This window comes from Calliopsis andreniformis, chromosome 6 (assembly GCF_051401765.1).
Source record: "Calliopsis andreniformis isolate RMS-2024a chromosome 6, iyCalAndr_principal, whole genome shotgun sequence".
Classification (NCBI taxonomy): Eukaryota; Metazoa; Arthropoda; class Insecta; order Hymenoptera; family Andrenidae; genus Calliopsis; species Calliopsis andreniformis.
In genome coordinates this window covers 22,968,251-22,985,776 of record NC_135067.1, presented here as the reverse complement: position 1 = coordinate 22,985,776, position 17,526 = coordinate 22,968,251, and the positions used below count along the sequence as shown (strand labels likewise).

The following is a 17,526-nucleotide window of genomic DNA, read 5'->3' as shown; positions in this document are numbered from 1 at the left end:
TTCGGAGAAAGAGCGCAGGAGGAGGTAAAAGAGTCCGTGCGCGAAGGTGATCAAGGTCCCGCCCGCTGACATCGTGACGGCCACTCGACGGAGGGTGTCGCGCGAGGGTTCGCGAAATAAGGGTGGTGAATCGAAAAGGGGACATGGTGAAGACGACGCGGCGTGCAGGTGAAACGTAAACGACGCGTTTTCCGGCGGTCTCACCTACGGACGGTAATTACGATCGTCGTCGTCTACGGCCGTCGTCGTCGTTCGGTAGTCGTCGGTGTTCAAAGCCGGAGCACTTCAGACTTCCGTGTTTACGGAACGCAAGCGAGAGCTTGACGGCTCCCTTTTTTCTTCCTTGTACGCGATTCCTCCTTCCCGCGCTTCTCTCCGCTCTGCTCGCCGACTGCCTCACAATCCGCGCTTTGCCGACAGAAATGCCTGCCTGCCTGCCTGCCTGCCTGCCTGCCTGCCTACCTACCTGCCTACCTGCCTGCCTGCCTGCCTGCCTGTCTGCCTGCTCGCTTGCTCGCTCGCTTGCTTGCCTGCCTGCTTGCCTGCCTGCCTGCCTGCCTGCCTGCTAGCTCGCTCGCTCGCTCACTCACTCGCTCTTCTTCCCTTTCCTCGACGCCCCCCTTCTCTTATCCTCTTACCTTTGCCCTCTTTACCTTCTCTCACCCCCTAGACCCCTCCCATTCCTTCGCCGCCTCATCCCTTTCCCTTTCTTTCCCCCCTTTTTTCTTTTTTCCTTCTCGCCGCTAACCACGCGCGGAACCGAACGATTTTTCGACTTCGTTCGTATCGCGCGAAATCCGCGAGCTCGAAAGGACACTCTGTTCGCGATCTTTCCGCCGAAAGTCTCGAGAAGGACCTACAAACAACTCTTGTTCGGATTATCGGAAAAGCTCCGTCGCCGAAATGCCCTCGCTTGAAACGTTTCGACGGTGCAAAAGAGGGGACTCCTCTATCCTCGAGGCCGCCATACAGTAGCGAACCTGCTCGGCGAACCACTTGGCGAACATGCTCGCTTGTGTACGCGGCCTCTGTATGGTGCTGAACGTATTACTTAGTGCATATCGGCTTCTTTCAGGCACGGCATTTTGAATCGTATCCACTCAAACGCACTGTTTGGTCGTCTCTCGAAGCCGAGACCGATACCACTCAAGGCTTTCGCATGCGAGTCGTGTCTTCTCGGAGAAAGGGGTTTCACGTGGCAATAGAATCGCGGTTAACCGTATCACGGGTCCAAAGTCCTGCCCGATATGAAAGCCTCGCGTGGTGTCATTCATCTGCCACCGCTGGTTCGAGCGTATACATATGTTTGAATACCGGTATCAGTGAATTCCATTCACAGACTGTCTCGTCTGGAAAGGTCTTTATTCTTGTTTGTCACTTGGCGACTACCTCGGCTTTACGCGAATCTTCAACATTCTCGCGATCGTTGATGCGATTCGAACTCCCGACTCGTCGGTTCGTCGTCGAACCATCGAAACGGAGCAACGGAAATCGAGGAGGGCGAGAGGATGGTAACGAAGAAGAGATCTGGCGCGGCAAACCGTCGCGATAGTTGTTTGGCGAACGGCGCCGTAACTTGTAGCTTGTAACGAATGATTTACGGATCTGGGACTCTGTTTTCTCTTTCGCGGAGTGCATGTTGAATTTTTCCGAGTAAGAGATGTAAGAATGGATAGGTGGTCAACTCCAACTGTTTCTACTCCAAAGTCATTAGGTGCACGTATTCAATGTTTCTTAGGCCATTTCAATCAATTTCTCAGGTTACAACTCCTCGAATAAGATTGTTTGTGAAGTCCATTCGATTGGATCGAGGATTCGACAACGTGTCTCTGGCTCGCTTGCGCGTGTCGTCTCTTCGTCTCGATGCGATCGATCGACGCGGCCCGTTCAAAATGATGCACGCGGTCGAGGAAATACGTAGGCCTCGTGGACGCCTGGTCGAATCGTTTCTTCGACGCGGAATAAAAAGGAGAGTGGAGTGTTCTCCGTAAAACTGCCGGAAGCATCCTTCGACCGCGACTAATGGAACGAAAGGACGAACGAACGGACTATCGATCGAGAAATTACCGAAGACTGATGACGGCATCCTTCGCCGAAACGTCTTCCTTCTCGCTCGACGATGGGGTCGACCCTTTTTTCCTCTCTCCACTCTTCTCTGGCAATTATTCGGCGATTAGGAGAGCAACGCAGCGGCGGTGGCGGCGGCGGCGACGGCGGCGGTGGCGGGACCTGGATAGAAGAAAAACGAGCGATCGATCCGTTCGGTAATCCGCGTCGGGTTCGCCTACGGGGAAAGCAGAGCTGCGTGGCGAGGCAAAATCACGATGGAAACGCGCGTAGATCGTGCACGGTTCTCCTCTGAGAGAAGGAGGAAGGGAAGAGGAAGTGGGTAGAGGCAGGAGGTGGTTGCACGCGTATTTGCCGTCGGAGGAAACTTTTGAAAAGGGTTTAAAGGCTAGAACCTTTGAAAGGATTGAAAGGGAGAGGTGTGCGGAAGGTGGAGGAACCGGTGAGAGAGAAGGGTGGCGATGGCGGTGGCGGTGCGTGTCACAGTTTATGGGAGCTTCGCCACGGGAGCGAGTGGCACCGCGCGCGCCACTCCGCGCGCGCCACGCCGCGCCACGCCGCGCCGATAGAGGAGAGGAGGCCTCCGTCTCGTTAATTCCCGCGGAGAAAGCGCCCTGTATTGCAGAGCGTTCGTTAGCCGACCGACGCGAATAATGCGGATTCCTATAAATTCGTCACCCACCGCACGAATGGCATCGATAGAAGAATGTCCTTTAATTACTGCCTGCACGTATACGCGACGAATGCTCTGGCTGCCAACGGGCTTTGTACACGGCCACCGTCGCGAACCTTCGAGAGCTCGTTTTTCACGAGATCGTTCCGCGACTAGAGAGCATCCAACGTTTCCTGGGAAACGAAGGTCGTGAGCCACTGCAAAACGAAAGATCCTTTGCTCACCTTGCTGTCGCCTCTTGCGAACTACCCTCTAGAGAAAACGGGCCTACGATAGCTACCTACCACTTCTCCCAAAAACAGGGAGAGCCTATTTGTCCGACAGGTAGTTAGATCATCGATGCGTGTTTCTGATCAAACTTTTCTTCGTTAGAAATGAAACTCTACGAATTTGACAAAGCGAAAGGAAAATTTTGTACTTGCAAGACAGTAGGCGTTTAGCCCTGTAAATAGCTCGTGAATAACGACCCCTGTCCCTTGAGCCGTGAAAAAAAGGCCACGATGAATATCGTCTTTAACTCTGTTAACGTATTATAGCGAAATTTGTCCTAGAATCGTCAAAGAGCCACCCCCTGCGACTCGGCTCAGCTCGACGCGTCGCGCTGGGCTCCTCTCGCATTCAGATGTCACTCGAGGACCGCTCTCCTCTACCCAACGTTTCGTTTTACCCTCTCACCAATCGACCTCGTCTCTATTAGTATCTACTTCCATCCTATAGTAGCGACTCGGTTTTTTGCCGATAACTGTCTTCAGAGATCTCTTAGTTATTCATTGCAGTCGGGTCTTTGAATTCGTCGTCCACGATCAATCACGCGATTGGACGCTGACAATGAATTTGCTGTAAAAATAATTACGTAAAACTTGTGAAAAGACTCGAAGAACAAAACACTGAATAACGATTGATTTTCGTTACAGGTGAACGGGCAAGACGTATCGAATTCGAGTCACGAAGATGCGGTGCGTTGCTTTCAGTCGGCCCAGGAGCCGATCATCGTGGAGGTCCTTCGACGACAGCCAATGCACGGACAGCGGAACACGTGGAAGGAGCAACCACAGGAGAAGAACGAGGCTGAGGAGAAAACAGTCGAGTCGACGAAGAAGGAGCATGCGACTAATGCCTGTCCCACTCTTGTGTCAACTGCGGTGCAGACTGATTGGGCTGGTCTGCTTGAAGAAGAGGAACTACTGCCGGTGCCTCTCGTTGTCGACGAGCAGACCAACGATAGTTTCGAGGACTTTCTCGCGCACGACATTGACTTCGAAGTATGTATCGCGTCCTTCCATAACTGAAACTGTGCGAAATTGAGAACGTGATTAGAAACTTCACCATTTCGTCTCCCCTCGTACGACCACTGGTCATGATGATGGAAACGTAAATTTGCAGGAAGTGACGTTACGGAAAACAGGAAGCGCCGAAAAATTGGGTCTGACAGTTTGCTATAGTTCTGGTTCCGGGAGCGAGGATGCCGACACGGAAGTTTATATCTCGGAAATAGTTCCTGAAAGTCTTGCAGCGCGTGACGGCCGATTACGGGAGGGCGACCAAATCCTGAGGGTAAGTCGCGAATTATTGCCTCTTACTAGAACCAATTAGAAGTTTGCAATTTTTATAGTAAAATTTACTTGAAAGTTGTAAGCAACCCTATCAAAAGTGATATCATTTCTCGAGCCTCGACGCCTCTATTAAACCATTTCCTCTTAGATCTTACCACCCTCTTTGCGACACTTTTCCACGGATTATCGCTCGAAGCGTAAGAAGTTCGTAAGTAGTAGGCTGCTCGTGATCACCGTCGACGTCAACGAATCGAACTGGCTGATTCTATTATACTACGAAAGAGAAAGAGAGCCATCCCGTTAGGGAAGCTCGTCGCGTTTTATTCCTCGCGATTTCCTTCCAACCTGCTACCCTTCTAATCTTGTTAGCGGATTGTAATTACGGACAAAGTGGTCGACTTAAGGGAAATCGGATGGAAAAACCAGCGACTAGGTCCCTGGATTTCTTCTCTCGGTCCGTCTGCCCGATAGCGTCTTTACAACCCCGGATCTCCTTGCGTCCAAAGTTAACCCCTTCTATCGTAATTTCCTTACGACTTCTCACATAGAACTGGGTATTTCCGAATGCGTGCCTCTGAACACCTCGAAAATCAGCGCTTATTTCTTTTAGGTAAACGGAAAGGATGTAGCGAATAAGGAACAGACTGAGAATCTGTTCGCCGAGACAAAGAATCAAGTGACCATTCTCGTCAGCCGATGTCTCTATCAGGTAAACGCTTTCCTGACTTTAACTAGATTCTGAGAAACATGACGTTTGCCGCAACATAGATGAAATATTCCGTGATGTGCTTTTAGGACGACGAATATGAGGATAGGCGCACGTACCGCCAGGTAAGTAGGGTCTTTCTTGAAGAATTTCAACGCTTCAGATATTTACTTTCCTCGATAATCGCGTTTTCTATGTTTAGGAATCGCCGCCCCTATCGCCCGAGCATCTACCCTCTTATCAGAATAGCTTGATAGAGCAACTGATCCGGCAGCAGCAGCAGCAAACGGAGGAACGAACCAAAGAAACGGAGGACAACACCTCCACGCTAAAAGCACCGCCTCCTGTACCGTCTCACACCTCTCAGCAGCAGCAGCAACAGCAGCAACAGCAGCAACAGCAGCAACATCAGCAACAGCAACTGTCAGGCAATGCGTTCTCCACGACTACGTCATCTTCGACCTGTTCGTCCCAGAATTCCCAGAAATCCGGAAGAAACGTCTCCTCGCCCGCGCATCACGCAGACGATCGCAAACAATGGATGCAGGAGACGCTAAAGGACTGCTCGAAGAAGATGGACAATTTGTGTATACGTGGTGGGCAACAGTCAAGTTCGGTGAAACTGGTCGACGCATATTCGAGTCACGTGTGGAGCGAAACGGAGCATATCTACGAGACCATACCGGAATCTGACAGCGAGCCAATTTATTCGTCCCCGTACGAACACCAACACTGGACGCAGGCCACCACCGCCATAACCACGGTGGCCACGACCATGACGAACCAAGGAAACCAAACCAGATGGCACTCCTCCTCGAAAAGTAACAGTTCAGGGGAGGAGAAGGATAGCTCGAGTGCGTACAATACTGGAGAGTCGTGTAACAGTAATCCCCTGACGTTGGAGCTTCACCAGGGAGAGAGAGACCATCATAGAAGCACGCTAGTCTTGTGCCCGCCGAAGACGACGACAACGGTACAACAACAACAACAACAACAACAACAACAACAACAGCAACAGAGACTTGGCTGTACCTGTCCCGTGAACAAGCCAGCTAAGAATCAAACGACCAAGAGAGGGTCGAGCACTCATCACCATAGAGAACGCGGAGATTCCGTCACCGCTGCCCTTCCCGCCGACACCATGTACACAAACATGGCTAATCTTCAGCAGACGATGCTTCTGCAGCAGCAATTGTTCAAGCAGGCGCTCAATCGAAGGAACGTGACCACCACAAATCAAAGGGAAACTACCAGCGTTGCGAAGAAATCAAAGTCTCATGGGAATTTTCAGGCACCGAATCTGACGCGATATCAATTCGTTGGTAGTCAGCAGGTGTGCACGTCTACAACTGGGGTTCCGCCCGAAGATAAGACGAACGATGTACAAATGGAATGGAAGGTGAAGAGGAGAGCGGACGGGACGAGGTATATCGCAAGGAGACCGGTCAGGAATCGTATTCTGAGGAACAGGGCGATCAAGATATCCGAGGAGCGGGCTGGTCACAGCACGGAAGACGACACCATGTCGGAGATAAAGGTACAGATCTTTGAGTTTTCTTTTTCAGAATCGCTCTCGTTCGTAATCAAGTAACTATATATTTCCAATTTGTAAAATAGACTTTTTTATTCAAATCGTAAAAAAAGCAAAATCGCTTCACCATTGTCCTGTTACAGGTTGGAAAGTACTGGACCAAGGAGGAACGTAAGAGGCAACTGGAACGCGCACGAGAGCGCAAACAAAGGCAGCAAGAGTTGCTGTTGCAACAACAACAACAACAACAACTCCAACTGCAACAGACTAACGACTTTCTCGCGTGTGAATATGCAGATGAGAAGGCAGTTAAAAAGCCGTTAAATATTGTAGAACTTAGTCACAAGAAAATGGCTCGCAAGAAGAATACTTTGGACGATTTCACTACCGTCCAAGAAATGTTAGTGCACGGGAACAGGGTCGGTGGAGCAGGAGGTCCTGGACCTGGTGGTAAACTGATGGGTCTCCTTTCGGTCACCACAGTCTGAACAAAAGTGCGCCGTTGGAATACTTCACAGAACGATCTTGTTGATATTCAACTCAATCTTTTCCACTGTATGTCTACCAGCCTTACGATTACCTTACTCTTAATCGGTACGTGTGTGTAGATGTACGTGCGTGAAACTGCCATTCGACGATATCCTATTCATATTAAATTTCGTTAAACAATTTTATCCATGGTTCGGGACATAAACTAGACGATAGTTTCAACGGAGCCAAACGAGTCGTCAATACTCATAGTGCAACCTTGCCCGAATTCAGTTGTACATATTTATTATATAATGAGTATGTATACATATAAATGTATGTAGATTATTTTACACGAGTTAACATTTTTGTGTGGACGAAAGATAGATCGAGTAAATCTCTGTAGATATGTAAAATAAATGTGACGACATTTTTCTGTACAAACGGAAGTCATAGGTTTCTCGTTTGACGTACAAATACTGTTTTCAAACTGCAAATCACGGTAGACATAACGGAAACGAGATCTAAAATTTTATTTAATTTCGACCAACTGTGTCCATCGGTTTTTCTACCGTAAATATAATGGAATAATGGAATAGAGGGGATGACCTTTACGTGCCATTCTTAAATAAGGCATTTTACGGAAAAACAAAAAATGATACAGAAAAACTTGCATATTTTATTACGAAAATCAAAAATTTGATCATCAATATAGATATCTATTTATTCATTACATAAATGATGCGTTGATGTTTAAACTGCTTAAAACTTTCCGTTCAGGAATGTCCAAGTGCTGAACGTATGCCGGAAAGCAATGATGGGTCGAGAAGTTCAACAAGAAATCCCGTAAATATTGTCGAAGATTCAAATGATAGATAGAATCTTGCAGCATGTCCGGATCATCCTCTTGCTCCTCCGCTTCGTTCAAAGCATCCTCTAATACTAATTGATAACGTTAAAATTCTTCATGTTACACGCAATTTTTTGAATACAGGATAGAGCTTATTCGTAAATGTCTCACTTACGCAACATAGTTTCATATCCCGGATCTATATAAGTATTGTCATCGCCGTCTTCCTCGTCGTCGTTAGATTCCTACACGTTTAAATGTTGATTATAATGTTTTCAACGTTCTTGCGTTCTACTTTCTAAAATAAATATCAAACTGTTACTAACATCCGATTCCTGACTCGCTACGATCTCCTCGATAACGTTCGACAATTCGTTTATGATCAACTTAAAGATTTTAGCTAAAACCGGTATCGTAGTCCACTGATAAGGCTGTGATTCGGCTTTACTTCTAGTCCTTACACCTTCCTCGTTTCCTGCGTAGTTTTTCAATTTTAGTTAATCGATACTGTTTATTATAGAACATTTTGCTGATGTCTATCGCTCAAAACATCAACTACACTTTCCCTACAGAGAATAAAATGTTCAAGTTTCGAATTGAAATTCAACTTTATGTACACTTCGAATTTGACCAATGTATGTACTCTCACTGTAGTTGTGTCTCATTATAGTCACAACAATATATTTTTGGTAATTTACCATGCATATACGATTCATCTAATTTGATCCTAAGCTATATTCGAAATAAAAATATTAATGAGCGCTGAACTACTTGATTTCAAGATAGATGAATCATTCTGTATACGTTTAGTATTCAGTTTTCGAAACGAATAGACAAACCTGGAAATATTTGATTTCCTTTAACGGTGATTTCGTTCAACCGACTGTCTCCATGAGTAACACCATATTCCAGTATTTTGCAAAGCGCGACTGTTGCCACTTTGCGATCGTATCTACCGAAAAATAAATGTTGCCTACTGACCCACTCGGTCAGGACGAAAGCAAGTGCGCTTTGTCCCGTAGGACCAGGTACAGTCGACAAGAAATTCAGAACAGCATCAAACTCCGTGTTAATCAGATGGGCATATATCATGAGTAAACTCTGCATTACGGTCAACGTCTCCGCCCGTTGCATCTTACTTAACACAGCCTTTAATAACAAATCAAGATTTTCACCCAACGTATTCCCCGCTTTTCGGATTAATGTTGTTACTAATCGTCCGACGAACGTGGCTGTAAATTCACTCGACTGTAAAGTATCGCGCGTTAAAGTGTCAATTTCATCGTTGACAAATGATGACAAGAAATAAACGAATACAAACGTACCTGTGGATTTAATAGCTGAGCTACTATTTGCAGAATATATTGTAAACCGGTTTGACCATCAGTATCTCGATGAGTCGTAACTTGACGAGCAGCGACTGATAGGTAAGTGCGTATTACTTCGCCACCACTCTGTAATGTTTCGTTATCTTCTGAATTAAGGATACAATGGCACGCAGCAGGGAAAGCCGTTTCAACCAGAGCACTGCTCAATGGTTTCGGAGAGTACTGTACTAAGACTTGCAAAACGTCCAAAGCTACATCTCGACACCTTTCTGAAAATGTACAAGAAATACTCAGCTGTAGGAGCATTATAAATGCGTAATCTACAAAGATAAAAAGTAATTTACCATCTTTTGACTTGTCCATAGGTGTCACGGCCATCATACTTGTCAGCGTGGGTATCAAACGTGTTTGCAATGGTCCTATACAATCTGGATTTTCTGTTAAACTTTTGAATATATCTTCACATAAATCCAAAATCATTGGATCGCTATAAAATTTTAGAAATACAGCAATGGTTAACGGACAAATTTTGCTTTCTACTGATGCTGTAAATGCTGTATCCAACTACAAACATAGAAGTAGGAATGTAAAATGACTATGTTAACAAAGGAACTTCTTCTATATCGATAAGTTCATATTTACCGAAACCAACACTTGGAATGTTTCCATGACTAAAGTCAAAATCTCCGTAGACGGTTGACTAGCTAAATTGAAAAGTCCTTGAAATATATTGGACAAATGGGATCGTATAATGTTGCCGATAGGACTATTGGCTTTCGTGGTTGACGCTTTGCAAAACCAATAAACAGCTTTTACCGCACTAATTCGAATGCAAGCAGGCTGATTTTCTTGCAAACCGTTAACCGTTGCCTCCAAAAATCGAGAACTCATTTCTGGTGGCATTATCTCGACGTATTTTCCACTTACACATAAACAACGACCGAGGAGTAATGATGGAGCCCCTAAAAATGATCAATTATGAATATAGAAAACCTAAATCTTATGCTAAAGAAAAGAAAGAAAACAGTTCTTTTTCTAATATACCCGAATCATTTAAAGTAGCTAATACGACTGTATCTAAAAACCTAATAATATCAAACTGAAGCACTCCAGTATTATGCTTCTCAACAACGGCATCCTTTATTTTGCTCAAAGCAAGAATGGAGGATTCGTGTAATTTCCACCACGTTTCATTATTCTCACTTCCACTATTTACGCCTTGCAACCTACTCGTTGATTCTATATGACGAGTGATCATCCCACAGAGAGCATTTACCGCTTTCTCTTCGGAATAATTAACGAGAATCTGCACACAATAGTAATATACTCAAATAAAATACAGTCTAATATCTCGTGAAAAATTGAAGCCGGTTACTTTGAAAGATACTCACCGTTAAAAGTTCTTGCGCGGAGATACGAACGTTATAGGCAAACGCATCTTCTTCCTCGACAAATTGATTGGGACTTGTTGTCCACAACTCAATTTGTTCGTCTGTTATTTGCATAAAGATGATCAAATAATACATGATCTCTTGTAGCAAGTTATCCAAAAAATTCGAGAATCGTTTGCGGTCTACCATAGAGTGAACGAACTCAAAGATTGCAATAATCAAATTATTAAAATTAATCACTTCTCCTATAAAACATAGAAATTACAGTTTTACATTATATATTCATCATTTATAGAAATTCAATATTCATCTGCGAGATTTACCGTCCGAATCAACTTCCTTATCATTAGTCTCTCCATCTCCGTTAACAGTCCCTTCCTGATAAACTTTCGCACTTTGTATTAAAGTCTCCCAAACAGGTGGGAGCATCTGTGGTAAAAAGCTCGACACATATTTGGGTAATTTAGTAACAAGGCAATTTATAGCTTTAATAACATCAGTTTTGAGCCCGCTATCGCTAGTCGGGCCATCAGGCACTCGTAAACAATGAACAAATTGTTCACAAAACATTGGAATAACTGGTTGCAGATATTGCTCTGTGAATCCTTTCTGATAAAGTCCTGTAGCAGCAACTAGTGATGCAATCGTCGTAAATATTTCGACTGCACGACCACGGGTTCTAATAGAATATTGCTGAAAGAACAAGAATAGACAAGTATTATTACAATAACCAAACACTGTAACAAAAATCTTACATTTTCACTTTGAAATATCCTGTACATTTCTTGAAGAATGACTGGTCCCACATTAGGTAATTGATCATCCGTAAGATCAGAAGTAAATTCTGTTAAAACTCTCATTGCTCCATGTACTGCATATTCACTTTCTCCACTTAAACAACTGACAAGTATATCAAATAGACCTGGCCAATTTTCAGGCCAATCCCAGTGAGCTATAGCTGATATTGCATATGCCACTGCTGTACGTACCTACAGTATATGACAAAGCTTTTACAATCAGTTATGTACAAGTCTATAAATCCAATTCAACATCTTATATTATATCACCTTACTGATAGATTCTCTGAGACCTAATGGTAGTAATTCTTTTATTTTTTCTTTTGTTGTTTGTTTTATTTCAGGTGGCCGAAACTTTTCAGCTAGTGAAGACCAATGAGTTTCAACATATTGTTTTAACAATACAGAAGCTAGTTGTCTGATAGGTAAATGTCCATTAGGATCTACCACGAATTCTGTTAAATGTATACCAAATTCTTCCGTAACTTCTAGTGCTTGAATTCTTTGTTCTGCTGCCTGACGAGTCTCTCGATGGGGAGACAAAATTCCAGTCAGTGTTTCATATAAGGCTTCTCTCAAAGAGCCTTGCACATCAGCTCCTATTGTATTCATTATGATCAACTCTTCTATTACTTTATTTTCCACCTTTTGCAAATAATACAATTAATTGGAACCTGCTTAATTTATTTTTAAAAACTTTAATTACTTACCAGAACACATATCCCTAAGAAATATTTATGCTACTGTTAAAATTGCCTTTTACTTGTGTCCTTTGACATTACCAATGTCTTTTCTTTCTTTGTTAATAACATCTTGTAAACAGAATATAAAAAACATTAACAAATGAGGTAAGACATATATAAAGATTAAAATAAATATAAGATACACATACATATATATATGTTTATATATATATATATAAAACTGAAAATAAAGTTACAGTATTAATACGAATCAGTTATACTATTTTTCGTGCGTTATAAGTACGATAGAACCGGCTTAATGAACTCGTGCAATAGGTTAAGTCAATATTGAAACAACGTGTATATAATAATTAAATAACACAAATTACTGCTAGGTGTCCTTATTGCGTAATTTTATTAAAATTAAAATCTCCATTTAAAAATCAATTATACTTGCTTTCGATAGTTTGAAATTTATCATTAGTGAAACCATACGTACACAGTGGGAAGTGGGAACAAAACCATTCAACCGGACGTTGGCAACCAATGAAGTAAATTCTTCAGGAATGGAAATTGCGAGTATGAGATTAATCGAACAAATAATTTGCGAAAAATTGATATTTCCTATGAAACAATCATCTCAGTCAGAACTTCTACTACACGTATTGTTAATACAATTACACACAATAGCTCATGCAAATTATTAATGCTTATAATTATTAAACAACGAAATTAATAATAATAAATAATTATCTCTCTCCAGTTATTGATAAACCATTCTTTATTTTTTATAGCTTTTTGTCTTATGATTAATTTCATTTACAATTTTATTAAACAATGTAAATACAACAGTGTGTCAACCAGTGTGTGTATACATACATATGTATATATACATATATATGTGTGTATATATATACACAAATGACAGCAGAAATTGTTTCTAACACCAATTGCATTGGTGTGTGTGATATTTATATAAAGATTTATTAATATATTTTATGATAAAAATAATTTAAATTAAAAAAATAATTTAATCTCTAATGCTTTTCTTAGACCTTTTGAACTAGTTTACAACACGTGCCCTAGGTATACCATATAAGAATTATTGAATGTTAACTGCTAGAGATATTAGTTTAGAAAAATAATTAACATAATACTAAGAGAAACGAACCACTCCAAAAAAGATATAAGAAGTACATTATAACATTTGTTTCGTCAAAAAGAAATCATTAACAAAATTTAGTGTTAAGTCTGCAATAACGACGCTACTGGCAGTAATGAAATGTTCTCAGAAAAGTTATATAATTTCGACATTATTATACTGAAACGTCTTCGTCCTTCTTTCCAGTCAATTTCATTAAATCAGAATGTATTCTAAAATGTAACCTGGATTCTAGTGGATATCCAGTAAAATTTTTTCTGTAATAGGAACAAATAGTTAATTAATCATTCATTAATATATATAATAGAAATATTTAACAATGAAAGATCATTACTTAGCATCTTCCAGAAATCCAATAGCAAGCTGAATGTCTCCTTGATCTTGTGCTAGCAAAGCTAATTCTACTGTCGCGTATGGAAGTAAATAAGTATCTTCTTTAATTGATTTATCCAATTCAAGAACACGTCTTAAACAATTTTCGGCTAATAAAGGGCGTTTCATCAGCCTTAGACAAGCACCCTTTAAAAGCGATAACAGTGCCTCATTGTCCGCATGAAATTCAGATTTTCTGTAAAAGATTAAAAATTTTCTAATGTTGTCAATTTAATACACAAAAAGACGAAACGAAACATTAACAGAAATAAATAAGAAAAAGTGAAAAACTTACGAGGACTCCTTAAGTTTTTTTTCAGCTTCTTCTATTGCTTTATGTATATTTAATGCTAAATCTTGTCGTTTACCGACTATTCGGAACAGATTCCATACATACATAAGTTCGAATACAGGAAGGACGAGATGTTTTTTCTGCGCGAAGTAGCGTTCAGTTTTTTTAATCACAAATTTTTCCATTGGTAATGATTTTCCTGCTATGCGTTGTTTATACGTCGGCACTAACGTCATTAAGTTGTCTATGAGCTGTCTTTCTTCACTGTTTGTCGACGGTTTTTGCATAAGAAGTATCGCTGCTTTTTGATATAAACAAACGGTACGCGACCAATTCGACTGTTCACCTAACATAGTAGCAAATGTTGCAGCATGACTCCATTGTTGTAAAGAACAATGTGCCCACATTAATTCCCAAAAACAAAGATGATGAAATTGAGGCCACGAATCTTGGCTCTTCCAAGATTTGGTATACCATTCTATGGAATGCTCAAAGTTTCCCCTTGTTAGTTCTAATCTCCCTTTAAAAAATAAAAACCACACACCATTCGGATAAATACTTAATTCCTCTGTTAAAACTTTCTCACACCAGTCTAAATCACCGTCTGTGTGACTCAGAACAAAAGATACTATCAAATTGTAAGATAAAAGAATCATTGCGCACAATACATGCCGTAATCCTCTTCTTTCCCTATACCCTGCCTCTAGCTCTGATAAACCATATTCCTGTTGATAGAAGAGATATTACATTATTATGTAATAGAGTCTTGGTTAGATAAAGTTGTATAGAAGAATATTATTTGATTACCTTATCACCTGAGAATCCAATAAACTCTAACAGCTTGATAATTCTTGCCGGTAATAGTGAGATCATCTAAAGAGAGGGTAAGAAGTAGTTATTACGTTACATTACCTAAATGACAATGCAAAGCTAACAATAAGACAATTGCATGTACCAAATTAAATGCACCGATGCCCGTTCGGACGCCACTTTCAAAATGTACTTTATGAACATCGTTTTCCCATTTACGATTATTTAAAATTGTTAAACATTCTCTGAAAAACGATATGCAACATAGATATTGTAATGTATAGTCAGAAGAGATTTAAATTTATAATTTGCAGTGCAGTTTTTTTACTTGTACGATAGAAAGCAGGTACGAATTTTCAATCCAGCCTTGACAAAGCTGACCAGAGTCTCATCCTCCACAAATGTGAGCATCGATTTTAAAAGAAGTGACTCAGCATAACAGAGTTCCGCATGCACTTCCTCTGCAATATTAATTTACTATCATTTCCTTCATGCCTTGTGCATACTGGTAGCATTAGCAAATAACATTATTAGTGTATGAAGTGTTTCATGTTAGAACAAGATAAACGTGAGATACTACACGAGTTAAGATAAAGAAATACTTTCTATTAGGTAGTATAAGTTTATTGGCGCAAATTTATTTCTGTTGAGATCCTTAATGTAGGTAATCTACATTTTGATTAAAGTGAGAACTAAAATCAGTCGATAGTGCAATATTACATACTTTCAGTAAACATGCATGGCACACAAAAAACAATAAATAGCTGAGTAGATATAGTATTCCATCGTGATCAATGTATGTCCCCATACCTACCGATTGTGTATGCATCATAGTTAGTCTTTTTGACCATTTTGCCAATATTCTGCGTTAGCGTTACATGTTTACGTTGTTTTAAGCATACGCTCATGCATTGTTTTACTGCTACAGCAGCCTTCTCGATATATTTCTGCACAATATGTATTATTAGAGTGTATTATAGAAAATATATTCATTAAATATTATAATGTATTGTAGTTAATACCTGTTCAAATGTTAGAATAGCCTCAAGAAATGCAAATACACTTGTCCCTAAAGAATGGTACATGCTGCTGGTAGCCCATGGCTCCATAATTTTCCTTGCTTCATCAAAATCATTATTAAAAAAATAATGTATCGCTTTCCTCGCTTCTCTTATTGCTGTGTCCAGATCCATGGAAGTGGGTCTTTAAATATAATACTGATTAACATAAGAGATATAACAACTAAATACATATTTATATATTTCCACTTGTCCTGTACTTACTCTGGCATGGATTCCTGGGCATCTTGAAACTAAAATACCAATGAAATCAAAGTTTCATTAATAATGTATTCATAATTATTTTTATTTTTAACATTGAATTTATACACGTACCTCATCTTCTTCAATGTCAGACATTTTAAATTAATGCTTAAAACATATCTGAAAAAATAAGAATGTATATCAATTTCTTATACACCAACACTAGATCTATTAATAATATAAAACAAAAAATAAATGATCTCATACGTGATAATAGATGTTTATAAAGTTCGTATACTTTTTACAATGATCCTTGTATCCACAAGAAATGTTAATTGTTAGGAGTGAAAGTTATTCTCAAAGACAGATTTCTCAAGTGTGCTCCTTCTGTTTTAGGTCATTATTTCTCTAGTTTCACAATGAAATCACATTTCATATAATTGACAGATAGAATTCTTTTATAAATTTTTATGGAAAAATTTGTCTATATTGTTACATATTGTATTTATTAATAAGTTGATTCCAATAATTACTGTCATATTGATCTAGCTCATGGATTAAACCCTAATGATAAAAAATGATATGATAAAGAATGTTTCTTCTGATAATAATTATACATGTATATGTATATGTATATGTATATGTATAATTATACATGTATATGCATAATTATTGTATGCTTATAGTGACTACGTTTTCATTTCGAATCAGCACTGATATTTGTAAGCTATATATGAAAAAAAAAAAAGAAAAAACAAGTAATAGAATACCTAATTTAGTAAAATCAGAATAAGAATGTGAAATATACCTTAGTGAAAAATATAAAGACATCTAAATCACAATTATTATTGTTATTATTAATGGTGTGCATTAAGAATCACAATTACAAATAGTTCAAGAAAAATGTACATACGTTTTTACACGTAAAATTCCAGAAAACCGGAAAAATAGTTATTGTAAAAAATAGCCCGGAAGTGATCTAAAGTAGAGTACAATCACGAAGAAAGTCTAATTGAGTTAACAGAGCGATACGACAGTTGTAATTCATGATAAAGATAAGTGACGTATAAATTCGAATGACCGGTCTTGTGTAAACTGATAGCATAAACTTCTTCAAATGCTTAACATTTTGAATTAGAAAATATCTTACCATTAATCCACAAAACGTCAAATGATAGGGCAATCGATCCGTGAAAAACGAGGAAAGTCTTAACGTTTATCCGTAAACATTTCTAAAAATAAAGCGATTTGATTCAAATATTTGATATATTTACTATCGATCAAGTGCACACGTTTTTACATATTTTTAGACTCAGAAGTGGTGAAAATTCTTTAAACCCGCCGCTACAAACATGACGGCGTGAAACGCACGCGATCAACTGACGTTAGACCGATTACATGTCGGATCAACATACTTGCAATACTACTTATACACGTGACGTCTTCAGGCATAGCAGTGATACTCAAATCTTCATTTGTAACATACATATATGCTAGTAGTAGAAGCTGTAGAAACAGCCAACAAAGGCTTTTTTTCATAATCATTGTCAATTAGACGAGAAAAAAAGATACTTGGAATTA

General features: G+C 40.2%; 3 protein-coding genes across 5 annotated transcripts in view; 1 reads left to right on the top strand and 2 right to left on the bottom strand.

Moving 5' to 3' along the window:
• The window catches only part of Slip1 (SLo interacting protein 1), a 52,458-nt gene extending 43,906 nt beyond the window's left edge, over positions 1-8,552 (top strand). The window contains exons 2-7 of the mRNA XM_076380177.1: positions 3,655-4,002; positions 4,124-4,294; positions 4,904-5,002; positions 5,089-5,124; positions 5,202-6,536; positions 6,674-8,552. Coding sequence (XP_076236292.1) covers positions 3,655-4,002; positions 4,124-4,294; positions 4,904-5,002; positions 5,089-5,124; positions 5,202-6,536; positions 6,674-7,018 — 2,334 coding nt within the window. The 3' untranslated portion in view covers positions 7,019-8,552. The remainder of the gene's footprint in view (positions 1-3,654; positions 4,003-4,123; positions 4,295-4,903; positions 5,003-5,088; positions 5,125-5,201; positions 6,537-6,673) is intronic.
• On the bottom strand, positions 7,658-12,622 carry Ipo9 (Importin 9). 2 transcript variants are annotated; one of them, XM_076380176.1, is made up of 15 exons: positions 12,547-12,622; positions 12,075-12,176; positions 11,835-12,009; positions 11,635-11,726; positions 11,323-11,556; positions 10,891-11,260; positions 10,568-10,812; positions 10,221-10,482; positions 9,819-10,138; positions 9,521-9,740; positions 9,174-9,445; positions 8,688-9,096; positions 8,175-8,323; positions 8,024-8,093; positions 7,658-7,940 (listed from the first exon to the last, which is right to left on the bottom strand). In XM_076380176.1, exons 3-15 carry the CDS (start codon positions 11,974-11,976, stop codon positions 7,729-7,731), a joined length of 2,997 nt encoding a protein of 998 aa, XP_076236291.1. In that variant the 5' UTR covers positions 11,977-12,009; positions 12,075-12,176; positions 12,547-12,622; the 3' UTR covers positions 7,658-7,728. The 2 variants fall into 2 exon arrangements, with proteins under 2 accessions (XP_076236291.1, XP_076236290.1); XM_076380175.1 differs by having other exon boundaries at positions 11,635-12,009.
• Positions 12,623-12,810: 188 nt separating this feature from the next.
• On the bottom strand, positions 12,811-17,515 carry LOC143180305 (tetratricopeptide repeat protein 39B). 2 transcript variants are annotated; one of them, XM_076379937.1, is made up of 12 exons: positions 17,096-17,515; positions 16,213-16,509; positions 16,078-16,125; positions 15,967-15,995; positions 15,706-15,886; positions 15,498-15,630; positions 15,012-15,144; positions 14,829-14,928; positions 14,681-14,746; positions 13,877-14,598; positions 13,544-13,777; positions 12,811-13,466 (listed from the first exon to the last, which is right to left on the bottom strand). In XM_076379937.1, the coding sequence occupies exons 3-12, from the start codon at positions 16,099-16,101 to the stop codon at positions 13,364-13,366; spliced, it is 1,725 nt and encodes a 574-aa protein (XP_076236052.1). In that variant the 5' UTR covers positions 16,102-16,125; positions 16,213-16,509; positions 17,096-17,515; the 3' UTR covers positions 12,811-13,363. The 2 variants fall into 2 exon arrangements, with proteins under 2 accessions (XP_076236052.1, XP_076236050.1); XM_076379935.1 differs by lacking the exon at positions 16,213-16,509.
• Between the last annotated feature and the right edge of the window lie 11 nt (positions 17,516-17,526).